This window comes from Mustela erminea, chromosome 15 (assembly GCF_009829155.1).
Source record: "Mustela erminea isolate mMusErm1 chromosome 15, mMusErm1.Pri, whole genome shotgun sequence".
NCBI lineage: Eukaryota > Metazoa > Chordata > Mammalia > Carnivora > Mustelidae > Mustela > Mustela erminea.
The window spans coordinates 84,979,531-84,994,966 of record NC_045628.1 but is presented as its reverse complement, the minus strand read 5'-3'; the positions used below and the strand labels follow the sequence as shown (position 1 = coordinate 84,994,966).

Genomic DNA, 15,436 nt, shown 5'->3' with positions numbered 1-15,436 from the left:
ACATATATACATACATACATTTATTTATTTATTTATTTATTTAGTTATGGGAGAGAGCGCAAGGAAGAGCAGGAGGGAGGGGGGGAGAAAGGCAGAAGGAGAGGGAGAAGAAGGCTCCTTGCTGAGCAGAAAGCCTGATATGGGGCTGGATTCCAGGACCCTGGGACCATGGCCTGAGCTGAGGCAGATGTTTAACCCACTGAGCCACCCAGGCAGTACCCTCTCTCCTGCCGACCCCACCTTTTTAAGATTTTATTTTTGAGAGGTCTCCACACCCAACATGATGCTCCAACTTAAAATTCAAATATCAAGAGTCCCACACTCCACTGACTGTACCAGCCAGACACCCCTGGAAAATTATTTTCTAATGTTGAGTAAACCTAACAGTAAATACTTCGGTTAATAGGTGCCGGTTCCTGTTTTTCTGCCTGCCTCATTGGGTAGCAGTGAGAAGATCCCTGCAGTGGCTGAGGAGCTAAAAAGCAAAGTTTCTTCAGATCCTCTTGATACAGAGTTGCTTACAATGACAGATATGATGACTGAAGATGAGGGGAAAACAGAAGCTGCCAACATCAACAGTGAGTTGCAGTATATTTCTCTCTGTCATTAAGTGTATCATTGGTTTTCAGTAAGTGTTACAATTATTATAGTATGTTCCCATATGTTTCAACTTGATATGGGAGTTGTTGTTGGGGGGGCAAGCATTGCAACAAAAATGTGTTTTTGTGTTAAGAGATCAGTACTCTCTCTAGCCACATGCTCTTTTAATGCCATGCCCAGTTTTAAGCAGGAATTTGTATGATTTGTATGTTTCCGATTTTAATTGTGACAGGATTTGACTTATAAGATCAACTCAGTAATTCCTGTTTTAATGTACTAGCTCAGACACAAAAATAACTTATTATCGTTAATAATGATCCGAACTCTTATTTTGTAATGGTTAGCCCCAGTTTTGTTTTGTTGGTTATACTTAATAATTTGCATTATCTACTGGGATTTATCCTATCTTCTGTTAAGGCATGTTTGCCAAATGGCATAGCGTAGGTAAGTTGTAGATGATTCTCTTAAAGAGTATTTATTCCTACCCTCACTCCTCAGGTCACACGTAGGGTCCTTTTTCAACCATGAGCTGCCTAGTTCCCATTACCCTAGAGGATAACAGAGACATAACAAATTTTATGTATTTCATAATGTGACAGTGTTTGTGGAGGCCTTTATTACAAATTTATGTAGTGGGTTGCAACCAGTGGTTTTATTTGTTATTTAATGAAGTGAAATGGGAAATGTTAGGTGAATCTCATCAAAAGGATACTGTTTTGTGAAACTTTTGTTTCCCGTGTCTGTGTCTGTTTGTCTTTCTGTAGCCTATCACCACCTTGAAATGGATAAAATGCGTATCTTACTGTGTATTACCATATAAAAATGTTTGAAAACAACTGATCAAAACATTGGAAAGCAGTTGTAATTGAATGATACAGAAAACCTAGGTCACAATTCAAAGAGTATTGAAAATCCACCCTCATTAGTTTATTTTTGACAAGAGATTGCTTTTAGAAATACTCTGCCTTCCAGAGTTGGTTTACTATCAAAGCATGCCTATTAACTTTTGAAAAAGGAGAGTCAGAAACCTAAAGGATTAAGTTTCTTTGTCTTCATGATTATTTAACAATTATAAAATTTACAAGTGTTCACATTTCAAGATGGCTATATACCTTTTCTTTTTGTGACATATTAATATATTCTTGTTTTATGTTTACATAAATGACGTCCTTTGCCAGATTAAATATAGGTACTGTTAAGGTTCTTCTATTTTGATTTCTAATGATACTGTGAATTGATTACAGGTGTAATTATTGAAACAGACATAATTGGTTCTGATCTCTTGAAGAACTCTGACCCAGAGACACAGTCTAATATGCCTGATGTACCATACGAACCAGATTTGGATATCGAAATAGATTTCCCCAGAGGTACTCAAAATGCTATTTTATTCTTTAAGTGTGAACTACAGTTATGGAATTTAGTTATGATTATTAATCCTTTAATGTTAATGCTCTTGCCTTTACTGCTTATATTTGTCTTTTTTTTTTTTTAACTCAAAACTCAACAGTTAATTTCTGAAATAAGGCATGGGATTGAATTGAAGTGACTTAAAGAGAATATCTTAGAGCCTAAAAAGATACTTTCTCAAAGTAATTTATTATAGAAAACTTAGTAGATAGAGAAAGGGATAAAGAAGTGGTTGTTTCTTTGTTAAAAAATTAAATAAAATGCTGATAGTATTTTTCATAAGACTTTTTAAAAAATTCATCTTCAAAGGAAAAAATTATTTGCAGGTCTTTTGTTACAAAAGAAACGTTCTAGTTTTCATTATTTTCTTAATGTATTGATGGCTAATAAGCACACCCAGTAGAACGTAAAGCATTTTATTTTGAGAAAAGATTTGATATGTTGAAACAGATTTGTACTGAGACCATTTAGATCTTAAAATTGAATTTCAGGTTGCAATAGTTTTTCTGATTTTATACATTTCCACGAAAATTTCATGTTATTCATTATACGTATGTTTTCTTTAAGGGTCTAAATAGGGTTTATCAGAACTCATAGACCTTTTCTTTTCACCCTCCCTGCAGCATAGGTTATTTCCATATATAGGTACTTGTTTATATTCTGTGATTAGTTCTTTGTTGGCTGTGTTTATGTATTGTAAACCTGTGCTGTTATATTTGTAAATAAAAATTCTTCTCATTTGATTGCCAGCTGCTGAAGAGCTTGATATGGAAAATGAATTTTTATTACCACCTGTTTTTGGAGAAGAATATGAGGAACAGCCTAGACCTCGATCTAAAAAAAAGGTATGAATTAATAGTATTTTTGCATTAACTACTGTCTCTATAGTGTTAGCTCTTTTTTCTTTAATTTTTTAAAGATTTTATTTATTTTTTTGACAGAGAGAGAGATCACAAGTAGGCAGAGAGGCAGGCAGAGACAGAGAGAGGGGGAAGCAGGCTCCCTCCTGAACAGAGAGCCCGATGCGGGACTTAATCCCCCAGACCCTGGGGCAGAGGCTTTAACCCACTGAGCCACCCAGGTGCCCCATGTAGTGTTAGCTCTTTAGGGGTGGAGCAAGGATATAGTGAGCCACAGTTGTGCCTGAGGCTATGGAAAGACTTTTTCCCCCTAGATTTAAAAAGGCTTTAAGAGTTAGTCTTTATTACTTCGTTTCTAAGTAATAAAAAAGTCTCAGATTTACTTGTAACTTTACAGAAGACTGAATGTTTTTGCCATTTAATTTTCCTTTATAATTTTATCCTGACAAAGGTTGACATTGTTGCTGAGAAAGTAAACTCAATTCTTGACAAGAAGTAAGGCTATTTTCTAGTGATCTGTTTTTTTCTGCTATTATTTGCAACCTAAAGCAGGATCAAAAGAAAAAATACGACTTTCACAAATTTCCCCACAAAGAAAGAAAAAACTGAAAAAGGAGTTAGTATTTGCAGTAGGATGAAGTTGGTTTCCTGTTTGATGCCATACAAAAATTAACTCAAAATGGGTAATAGACCTCTAAATGTTAGAACTAAAATTACGAAACTCTTAAAACATACGCCCAAATCATTTTACCTTGGGTTAGGCATAGTTCTTCGATACGACACCAAAAGTACAAGAAGTAGCAGGAAAAAATAGGTGAATTAGGTGTACTACATCAAAATTTAAAACTTTTATGCAGTAAATAATGCCATCATGACAGCATAAGGAGCTTGAGTGGTCATTCTCCATTATTGGAATTACTGGAAAGTTCAATTTCTCCTTACATTAATATTTAGAATCCTTTTCAGATTATTTTCTAATTGTGTTTTAGATTTAATTATTTCCTTATCAGTGACTCTCACAGCAGAAGTTAAAATGGTTTTGTTATACAAGATGGTTTATGTAGAAATATGGCATTCCTGGAGGTATATTTCAAGTAACTATTCTCAGATTCTGGAATACCAATCAGTTCTAAGCATATAAATATATTTCTCTTGATTTGCATTTGTTGAGAGATGGCCTACATAAAGTCATGAAATAATAACAGGTTTTTTTACAAAAAGATTTTACAGTGGTGTTTTACTAATAGGGAGCCAAAAGAAAAGCTGTATCAGGATACCAGTCTCATGATGATAGTTCTGACAATTCAGAATGCACCTTCCCTTTCAAATATACATATGGTGTAAATGCATGGAAACACTGGGTCAAAACTAGGCAACTTGATGAAGATCTTCTGGTATTAGATGAGCTAAAATCTCGTAAGTGTTCTGATTTTGTTTCTTCTACATTGTATTTCAATTCAAGATTTTTGTTATAACTACCTTTACTTTAAAAAAAATGAATGTAGCTTACAATATGTTAAGTACATTTAAGTAGCTTTTATTTTACTTTAAAGTATTTATATAGTATATAGTTCTTATATAGTATAAATTCTTATATTCTTATATAGTTCTTATATAGTATAAATTAATTTCAGAAAGTTTCTTAATCTTAAGAGTAAATAATAATTACTAATTTTTTCCTCTCTTTTTAGCTAAATCAGTAAAGTTAAAAGAGGATCTGCTCTCTCACACCACAGCTGAGCTTAACTATGGGTTAGCCCATTTTGTCAATGAGATCCGACGGCCAAATGGAGAGAGTTATGCACCTGACAGCATCTATTATCTTTGCCTTGGAATACAGGAGGTTTGTAATTTGATGGCTACGTTTGACTATAATTGGTTGTTGTAGTAGTTTTGGAAAAGTGTTAATGTTTCAAGAATATTAAGGGCAGCTTTATGGAACATAGTGATATCTTGACTTGCTAAGGCATGAAAGAATTTACTGTATTTGCAAATACTAGGGTATTATAAAGGATTTTCTTAGCTACTTTGTATATAGGTCTTTCTGTTATAATGATGTATGTTTCTAAAAATCCTCAAGTTCTCCAAAACTATTGTACCATAACCAAAAAGAATTGATGTGAGAAATGGAGTTATGGTCAGATGACTCATTGAAACTCCTACATCTTTTGTAATGCATCTAATGAAGCTGTATATTTGTTACCATATATAGTAATTAGGATGGCTTCATTTCCTTTTTAAAATTGCAAATAAATGAATTAACATCTTGGGGTATGACCATATATGTATATATAGATCCATGCTGATATATGTGTAAACAGAAAACTGGGTTCCTTTGCAAATGGGTTCCTGTTTGAATTTCATACTTCTTATGTTCTTAAATTGTTAAATAGGGTATTTACTCAGTAATTCTTCTAAATCATCTTATAAAAGGAGATCATTCTTTGGGTTTTTAGATAAATGTAAACCACATGTCTGTGAATCATGAGTGAGCCTATTTTCCATAATAAACATAAAGATCAACTTGTAATTCTGAACAAATTGTTTGGGTTTGAGTCCAGGATCTTGCTTGACATCCTGTGTTATTTTTTGCTGTGGTAGATGATAGAAGATAGAGGGTTTTTTTGGGTGTGGTGGCTTTTTTTTTTTTCCTTTTAATGTAGAGTTTTGTTTATAGGCCCAGAATTTAATGATGTACTGCTAACAGTTGGTAGAATATGAAATAGATTACTCAGAAAATTAGAATTGTCTTAATTGTATTTTACTTACGTTTTCTTTAGGATAGAAATTTGCTCAAGATTATATAAGTGGTAATGGGGAAATAACACACGGTTATAAATTACTATCTGTTCAAAGGCCATCACATATTTTACAGTAACAACCTAAATATATAGTAGATTTTACTTTTTTTTATTCTTTATAGATTTATATGTACTTTGAGCCTCATGTTTAGATGGCCATTCCAAATGCCTAAACTCCTGAAAACTAAAGATTTTACCCTTTAGCTTTTCACATAAACTAATTTGACAAATAAAACACAACTTGAAGAGTTGTGCAGTTACTACTTCTTATTACACTTAGTTTGATTATCCATAGAATATTAATGGTCTAATTCACTAAAGGATTGCTAATGTTTCTAAACAAATACAGTGTACTTCCTTCGAATACTCTAGGATTACAATGTAAGCATATACATGCCCTGTATTTCCTCTGTAAAATTCAAAAAATTAAGAATTCTAAAACATTAGGACTCCTTGGTTCTAACTCAGCATTTGTAGACCTATATGTTTCCCCCTTTTTTATTAAACCTCCTAGTAAAAAAGAATAAAAATAGCAGGTGCTAGGTGTAGGTGAAAACATCTCAGTAAGAATCAGAATAAGTTATTTATTACATATAAATCCTCTTCAGAGAAATAGGATCTGGGTCTTACTCTTAGTGTCTTGTACCATGCAGCCCATATGGTAGGCACTCATTGACCTGTATAATTGTCAATGACTAGTACACAATAGACCTGTCTATCTAGTTTTCCACTGCTTTTTACTGTGTGTACTTATTTAAGATGGTGGAACAACCTTCTTTTAAAATAAATGTTTATATCATCATCTTAGAAATATTCTGTTGTTGTGATCAATCATTTATAAAAATGTTGACGAGCACACTAGGGTTCTGCCAGATTAATTCAGCAGGAAGGAAAGAGGTTGAGTTATAGGCTCTCATTAGTGTTTTTTTTTTCTTAAAACTTTTTAAAAATACATATTAGTTCACATATAATGTATTATTAGGTTCAGGGAGAGAATTTAGTGATTCATTAGTTGTATATAACATCCACTACTCATTACATCAAAAAAGACAATCTCCTCCTTAATGCCCATCACCCAATTAACCCCATAACCCTATGTACCTCCCCTCCAGCAACTCTCAGTTTGTTGCCTATATTTGAGTCCCTTATGGTTTGCTACCCTCTGTTTTGATCTTACTTTATTTTTCCTTCCCATCCTCTGTGTTCATCTGTTTTGTTTCTTAAATTCCACATATGAGTGAAATCATAACAGTATTTGTCTTTCTCTGACTGACTTATTTCACTTAGCATAATATACTCTAGGTCCAACCACATTGTTGCAAATGGCAAGATTTCATTCTTTTTTTTTTTTTTTTTTTTAAGATTTTATTTATTTATTTTGACAGACAGAGATCACAAGTGGGCAGAGAGAGGCAGGCAGAGGGAGAGGAAGAAGCAGGCTCCCCACCGAGTGGGGAGAGCCTGATGCGGGGCTTGATCCCAGGACCCAGGACCCAGGACCCTGGGATCACGACCTGAGCCAAAGGCAGAGGCTTCAACCCACTGAACCACCCAGGTGCCCCTCATTCTTTTTGATGACCGAGTAATATTCCATTCTCTCTCTCCCCCTCTCCTCCCCCCCCTTCCCCCCTCTGTGTGTGTGTATACACACCACATCTTCTTCCTACTATATGTAATTGGAGTGCATGTGCCCCTTCGAATCACTATTTTTTTTTTTAAGATTTATTTATTTATTTGACAGACAGAGATCACAAGTAGGCAGAGAGGCAGGCAGAGAGAGAGGAAGAAGCAGGCTCCCTGCTGAGCAGAGAGCCCGATGTGGGGCTCGATCCCAGGACCCTGGGATCATGACCTGAGCTGAAAGCAGAGGCTTTAACCCACTGAGCCACCCAGGCACCCCTCGAATCACTATTTTTATATCCTTTGGAAAAATACCTAGTAGTGCAATTGCTAGGTTTTAGGGTAGTTCTATTTTTAACTTTTGGAGGATCCTGCATTACTGTTTTCCAGAGTGTCTGCACCACTTTGCTTTCTCAAAGTAAGAGGGTTCCCAGACTAAGAGGGTTCCCCTTTCTTCACATCCTTGTCAACGTATGTTGTTTTCTGAGTTGTTCATTTTAGCCATTCTGACAGGTATGAGGTGGCACCTCATTGTGGTTTTAATTTATGTTTCCCTGATGATGAACGATGTGAATTTTTTCGTGTATCTGTCACCCATTTGTATGTCTTTTTTGGAGAAAAGTCTTTCTTGGCTGGATTAATTGTTCTTTGGTTGTTGAGTTTGACAACTTCTTTATAGATTTTGGATACTACCCTTAATCTGATATGTCATTTGCAAATGCCTACTCCCATTCTTTGGGTTCCCTTTTAGGTTTGTTGAATTTTTTCTTTTTCTGTGCAGAATGTTTTATCTTGATGAAGTCCCAGTAGTTCATTTTTGCTTTTGTTTCCCTTGCCTCTGAGATACGTGTCTAGTAAGAAGTTCCTACAGCTGATGTCAGAGACATTGCTGCCATGCTGCCTTCTAGGATTTTGTTGGATTCCTGTATCACATTTAGCTTTCTTCATCCATTTTGAATTTATTTTTTGTGTGGTGTAAGAAAGTTGTCCAGTTTCCTTCTTCTGCTTGTGGGTGTCCAGTTTTCCCAATACCATTTGTTGAAGAGATTGTCTTTTACAGTTGAGGGTATGTTTCTGGGTTCTGTATTTTGTTCCACTGATCTGTAAGTCAATTTTTGTGCCAGTCTCATACTGTCTTGATGACAGCTTTATTTATTTATTTATTTAAAAGGTTTTATTTATTTATTTGACAGACAGAGATCACAAGTAGGCAGAGAGGCAGGCAGAGAGAGAGAGAGAGGAGGAAGCAGGCTCTCTGCGGAGCAGACAGCCCGATGTGGGGCTCGATCCCAGGACACTGGGATCATGACCTGAGCCAAAGGCAGAGGCTTTAACCCACTGAGCCACCCAGGCGCCCCGACAGCTTTATTTTTTTAAAGATTTTATTTATTTGAGAGAGCGAGTGAGCATGACCAGTGGGGAGGGGCAGAGGGAGAAGCAGACTCCCCGCTGAGCAGAGAGCCGGATGCAGAACTTGATCCCAGGACTCTGGGTTCATGACCTGAGCTGACGGCAGACACTTACCCAGCTGAGCCACCCAGGCTCCCCTGATTACAGCTTTAATAGTACAGCTTGAAATCTAGTTGTGATGCTTTTGGTTTTCTTTTTCAACATTACTTCAGCTGTTTGGGGTCTTTTCTGGCTCCATAAGTTTTAGAATTGTTGGTTCCAGCTCTGAGAAAAATTCTGGTTTTTGATAGGGATTGTATGAATGTGTGGATTGCTTTGGGTAGCATAGACATTTTAATAATACTTGTTTTTCTGATCCATAAGCATGGAATGTTTTTCCATTTTTTTGTGTCCTCCTCAATTTCTTTCATAAGCGTTCACAGTTTTCAGGGTATAGACCTTTTACCTGTTTGGTTAGGCTTATTCCTAGGTATTTTATGGTTTTTTGGTGCACTTGTAATGGGGATCAATTCCTTTGATTTCTCTTTTTGCTGCTTCATTATTGGTGTATAGAAATCTTACAGATTTCTGTGCATTGATTTTATATCTTGCCACTTTTCTGAATTCCTATATCAATTCTAGCAATTTTTTGGGTGGAGTCTTTCAGGTTTTCTGCAGAGTATCATGTTGTATGCGAGAAGTGAAAGTTTGAGTTCTTCCTTGCTGATTAGGGTGCATTTTATTTCTTTTTCTTGTGTGATTGCTGAGGCTAGAACTTCCAGTATTTTGTTGAACAACAGTGGACACCCCTGCCATGTTCCTGACCTTAGGGGAAAATCTCTCAGTTTTTTCCCATTGAAAATTTTTCATAGATGGCTTTTGTGATATTGAGGTATGTACCCTCTATCCCTACACTGTGAAGAGTTTTGATCAAGGGTACTATACTTTGTCAAATGCTTTTTCTGCATCTGTTCAGAGTATCATATGATTCTTGTCCTTTTCTTTGATTAAAGTAGTATATGACATTGATTTGTGGATATTGAACCAAACTTGTAGCTCATGAATAAATCCCACTTGGTCATGGTGAATAATCCTTTTAATGTACGGTTGGATCCTATTAGCTAGTATTTTGGTGAGTATTTTTGCATCCATGTTTATCAGGGATATTGGTCTGTAATTCTCCTCTTTGGTGGGGTCTTTGTTTTTGGGATCAAGGCAATGCTAGCCTCATAAAATGAGTTTGGAAGTTTTCCTTCCCTTTCTATTTTTTGGAACAGTTTCAGGAGAATAGGTATTAATTCTTCTTTAAATGATAGAATTCCCCTGGGAAGCCATCTAGCCCTGTGATGGCTAGTATTCAGAATCTATAAAGAACTTTCCTGTTGCTTGGGAGATTTTTTGATTACTGATTCCAATTCTTTGCTGGTTGTGGTTCTGTTCTGATTTTCTGTATCTTCCTTTTTCAGTTTTGGTAGTTTATATGTTTCTAGGAATTTATCCATTTCTTCCAGATTACCTAATTTGTTGGTATATAATTGCTCATAATATTCCCTTACGTATATTTTGTTTGTATTTCTATGGTGTTGGTTGTGAGCTTTTCTCTTTCATTTATGATTTTATTCATTTGGATCCCTTCTTTTTTCTTTTTGGTAAGTCTGGCTGAAGGATTTATCAGTTTTGTTAATTCTTTCAAAGAACAAGTTCTAGTTTCATTCATCTGTTTTTGTTTTTGTTTTTTTTAAAGATTTTATTTATTTGACAGATATCACAAGTAGGCAGAGGCAGGCAGAGAGAGAGAGATAGACAGAGGGAGGGAGGCGGGCTCCCTGCGGAGCAGAGAGCCCAACGTGGGGCTTGATCCCAGGACCCTAGGATCATGACCCGAGCCGAAGGCAGAGGCTTTAACCCACTGAGCCACCGAGGCGCCCCAATCGTTCATCTGTTCTACTGTTCTTTTGATTACTCTCATTTATTTCTGCTCTGATCTCTGTTATTTCCCTTCTGCTGGATTTAGGTTTTATTTGCTGTTCTTTTTCTCGCTCCTTTAAGTATAAGGTTAGGAGGTTGTATATTTGAGACTTTTCTTGCTTCTTGAGAAAGGCCTATATTGCTATATCCTTCCCTCTTAGGACCACCTTTGCTGCCTCCCAAAGGTTTTGGACTGTGGTGTTTTCAGTTTCATTTGCTTCCATTTTTTTTTAATTGTTCTTTAATTTCGTGGTGTACCTATTCATTCTTTAATAGGAAGTTCTTTAATTTCCATGTATTTGTGCTCTTTACAAATATTTTCTTGTAATTGACTTCCAGTTTCACAGCATTGTGGTCTGAAAGTATGCATGGTGTGATCTCTGTCTTTTTGTACTTGTTGAGACCTGATATGTGACACCCAGTATGTGATCTCTTCTGGAGAATCTGTTCCATGTGCACTCAAGAAGAATGTGTATTCTCCTTCTCTAGATTGAAATGTTATGAATATATCTGTAAAGTCCATCTGGTCCATTTAGTCATTTAAAGCCCTTTTTTCCCATTGGTCTGCTTAGGTTATCTGTCCATTGCTGTGAGTGGGGTGTTAAAGTCTCCTACTGTTACTATATTAGTATTGTTGAGTTCTTTATTACTCATTTTTTTTAATAATGTTTTTTAAGATTTTATTTATTTAACAGAGAGATCACAAGTAGGCAAGAGGCAGAGAGAGAACGGGGGAAGCAGGCTCCCTGCTGAGCAGATAGCCTGATGCGGGGCTCGATCCTGGTACCCTGAGACCATGACCTGAGCTGAAGGTTGAGGTTTAACCCACTGAGCCACCCAGGCACCCTGTTATTAATTGTTTCATATATTCAGCTGCTCCCAAATTGGGGGCATACATATTTGCAGTTGTTAGATCTTCTTGTTGAATGAACCCCTTTATTATGCTATAGTGTCTTTTTTCATCTCTTATGGTTTAAAATCTAGTTTGTCTGATATATAGGGATATAGGAATGGCTACTCCAGCTTTTTTTTTTTTTTTAAGATTTTATTTATTTATTTGACAGACAGCGATCATAAGTAGGCGGAGAGACAGACAGAGAGAGGGAAGCAGGCTCCCCGCCGAGCAAAGAGCCTGATATGGGGCTTGATCCCAGAACTCTGGGATCATGACCTGAGCCACCCAGATGACCCATCCAGCTTTTTTTTTTGATGTCCATTAACATGATAAATGGTTCTCTAGCCCCTCACTTTCAGTCTGGAGCTGTCTTTTGGTTAAAATGACTGACTCTTTTATAATGCTTACAAGAGATGGGTCTTGTTTTTTAATCTATTCTGATGTCCTGTGTCTTTTTATTGGAGCATTTATTTCATTTGCATTCAGAGTAATTATCAAAAGATATGCATGTAGTGCCATTGTATTACATGTAAAGTCCTTGTTCCTATAGATTAACTCTGTTCCTTTCTAGTCTTTGTTACTTTTGGTTTCTCTTTCCCACTCAAAATGTCCCCTTTAATATTTCTTGCATAGCTGGTTTAGTGGCCACAAACTCCTTTAGTTTTTGTTTGTCTTGGAAACTCTTTCTCTCTCATCCTATTTTGAATGTCAGCCTTGCTAGATAAAGTATTCTTGGCTGCATGTTTTCCCCATTTAACAGGTTGACTATGTATTGCCACTGCTTTCTGGCATGCTAGGTCTCTGTTGACAGGCATGCTTTAGCCTTATGTGTCTACCTTTATAGGTTAAGGATCTTTTTTTCCCTAGCTGCTTTTAGACTTCTATCTTTATCTTTATATTTTGCAAGTTTCACAGTGATATGTCGTGATGTTGATTTTGTTTTTGTTGATTTTGAGGGGAATCTGCTGTGCTTCTTGGACTTGAATGCCTATTTCCATACCCAGATTAGGGAAGTTCTCAGGTATAATTTGTTCAAATAAACCTTCTACCTCCTTTCCTTGCTCTTCTCTGGGAGTTATGATTTTGCTTATTGGAGTCCCCAGGTCTACCTTCATGATCTAATAGTTTTCTTTCCCTCTTTTTTTTCAGGTTCATTGTTTTCCATAATTTTATCTTCTGTATCACCTCTTCTGACCTCTTCTCTGCTCCTTCAGTTCCTCATTGTGATTATGTCTAGTCTATTTGTGTCTTAGTTAAAGCATGCATGCACACACACACACACACACACACATTTATTTGTTTGTTTGTTTGTTTAGGTCTGACTAGTTTTTAGGTCCTTTATCTCTGGAGCGATGGTTTCTCTGGTGTCTTTATGCTTTTTTCAAGTCCAGCTAGTAGTCTTATGACTGTAGATCTAAATTCTTGTTTAGATACCTTGCTTGTATCTGTTTTGAGGTCCCTGGCTGTGACATCTTCATGATCTTTCTTTTGTGGAGGATTCCTTCATCTTATTTTGGCTAAGTTTCTATCTTTTGTGTGTTATGAAAGCTTGTTATATCTCTCTCCTGCACCTGAGAGTAATGCTGTATTAAAAAAAAAAAAGAGGTAATACACTGTCCAGGGCCTGATACTTTAGGAAGTGTTTCTGGTATATGGTGTTTGCACTCTGCTGTTGGATTTGGCTACTCTTTTGCACTGGTCAGTCCTCTGCAGAGTTTCTCCTTTCTTGCAGTGGGGAGTATTTGGACCTTTTTCTAGGTGTGCTTTGATTTTTTTGTTGAAAAAAGCATGGAGGGGCACCTGGGTGGCTCATGGGTTAAGCCGCTGCCTTCGGCTCAGGTCATGATCTCAGGGTCCTGGGATCGAGCCCTATATCGGGCTCTCTGCTCAGTGGGGAGCCTGCTTACTCCCCTCTCTCTGCCTGCTTGTGATCTCTCTGTGTCAAATTAGTGAATAAAATCTTTTTTAAAAAAAAAAGCATGGAAAAAAGGAAAGAAAGAGAAAGGAAAATAACAGAAAAGCCTGCTTCACAAAAAAGAGTAAAAGAAAAGGAATGAAAAAACCCAAATAATCAAAAAAATTACTATAAGCCTGATTTCAAAGAAAAAGAACAGGAAAAAAAAAAGAAAAGAATAAGAAAGGAAAAAAAGACACCTGATCCAAAGAAAGAGAGAGAAGGGAATGAAAAAACAGAGTAATAAGCAAAAAACTGTAAGCCTGATTCTGGTGGCAGAAAAAATTCAGCCTGGTCCTATTTCCACCACAGATGAAGGGAATGCTTTGAAGCACTAGACTTGGTGCATGTTATATGCTGCCTGTGTTGCTCTTTTGGGGGCGATCCCCCTGTGCTGGCTTGGAGTCAGTCTTGCTCCATTAATAAAAATGTGTGCCAGGCACATGGGGGCAGGATTGGATGTCATTGGCTCCGACTTCCACTGGGGGCCACTTTGTTGCTCTCTCATGTCTGAACATGTTGGTAGGAAGGCTAAAATGCCACCCTACTCTCTTGTCTCCAGACAGAGAATCTCATACACCCTGCTGTTCTGAAAACTCTCACAGAAAAGTGAGGACCCTCAGTGAATTTGGCGCCCAGCTCTCCTGCTTTTTATCTTTGGTGCAGCTGGGATTCAAAACTCCAAAATCTCCTGCATTTGATATATGGCATGTGGCTGGGGTTCAAAACTCCAAATCTTTTTTTTTTTTTTAATTAAGATTTTTTATTTGTCAGAGAGAGAGAGAGAGAAACACACAGGGGGAGCAGCAGGCAGAGGGAGAAGCAGGCTTCCTGCTGAGCAAGGAGCGCATGCAGTCAGTACTCGATCCCGGGACCCTGGGATCATGAGCTGAAGGCAGATGCTTAACTCCACATCTTAAAGGAGCTGATACCACTCAGATCTGCTCCCTCCTCCAGATTAAAGCCTCGCTGTGCTCTGACTAATGCCCTTTGTCCCAGAAAAACAGTCCCCTACCTGCACAGTGTCCGGAATCTGTGGTATGTCACTGTGAAAAGCAGCAACTAGGTTACCCATCCTTTGTGCCCACCCTTGTCCCCTGCCAGTGAAAAGCCGTTTGCTGGTGCCTACGGGGTCTTTTGTCCTTGGAAAGGCAGTAATTCCTCTTCCAGATATACTTCATGAAGGGGAATGATCTCTCCTACACAACTTTCGTGATCTTCCAGGCCAGAACCTTCCTTTTCTCCAGGAGTGGAGAGAAACCTCAGAGCTTGAGGTCCTTTCACTATTTGCAAAAAACCTGCCTCACTCAGTTTCCCTGGTTCCCCAGTCTGTGGTCTGAAAGGTTTTCTTGTGTGAACCTGTGTCACACTCTCTCAACCACTCTATCCCTCTCTCCCTTTTCTCTCCCTGAGGAAGTGTTCCCTTCCCTCCGGGGCGTGGCAACTTCTCTCTCCCCCAGTTTACTTCCACGTACCTTGCACTTGTTATGCTATCTCACTCCAACCATGGAGGTCCTTCTTCCAATCTTCCGATTGATTTCCTGGATGTTCCAGTGATCTGACCTCAATATAGCTATGTTCGAGGGACAAGGAAAGCCTAGGGTCTCCCTGTTTCTCTGCCATCTGAACTCCTTTTTATTTGTGTTTTAATTCAGCTGTACTTTTCGGTGTGTTTTAGGGTTCTCTTTACAGTTTCATGTAAAAATGGCTTTGGCTAGAAATTCAGCTTAAAAACCAGTATCAGATAATATAATTTTAAATTTTAGTGTAATAAAAGATAACAAAATGGGGGGGTTCCTCTGTCCTACCTTTCTCTGTTCCACCCTAGTTCACCTCCCTAAAGTCAGATAGTCTTTCCTCTCTTAGTTGTTTCCTCTGACATAACTTGCATGTAGAAATACGATTGATTTTTATATGTTCATCTAATATTCTGTATATA

At 37.4% G+C, this 15,436-nt stretch overlaps 1 protein-coding gene across 4 annotated transcripts in view; it reads left to right on the top strand.

Moving 5' to 3' along the window:
* ZMYM2 (zinc finger MYM-type containing 2) overlaps positions 1-15,436 on the top strand; it is a 116,139-nt gene that overhangs the window by 88,699 nt on the left and 12,004 nt on the right. For all 4 annotated transcript variants that reach the window (XR_004279062.1, XM_032314311.1, XM_032314312.1 and 1 more), the window contains 5 exons: positions 407-578; positions 1,845-1,970; positions 2,761-2,855; positions 4,118-4,286; positions 4,562-4,713. Coding sequence is in view for 3 of the 4 variants with exons in the window: in XM_032314311.1 (XP_032170202.1) it covers positions 407-578; positions 1,845-1,970; positions 2,761-2,855; positions 4,118-4,286; positions 4,562-4,713 (714 nt within the window). In the remaining variant the exon portion in view is untranslated. The remainder of the gene's footprint in view (positions 1-406; positions 579-1,844; positions 1,971-2,760; positions 2,856-4,117; positions 4,287-4,561; positions 4,714-15,436) is intronic.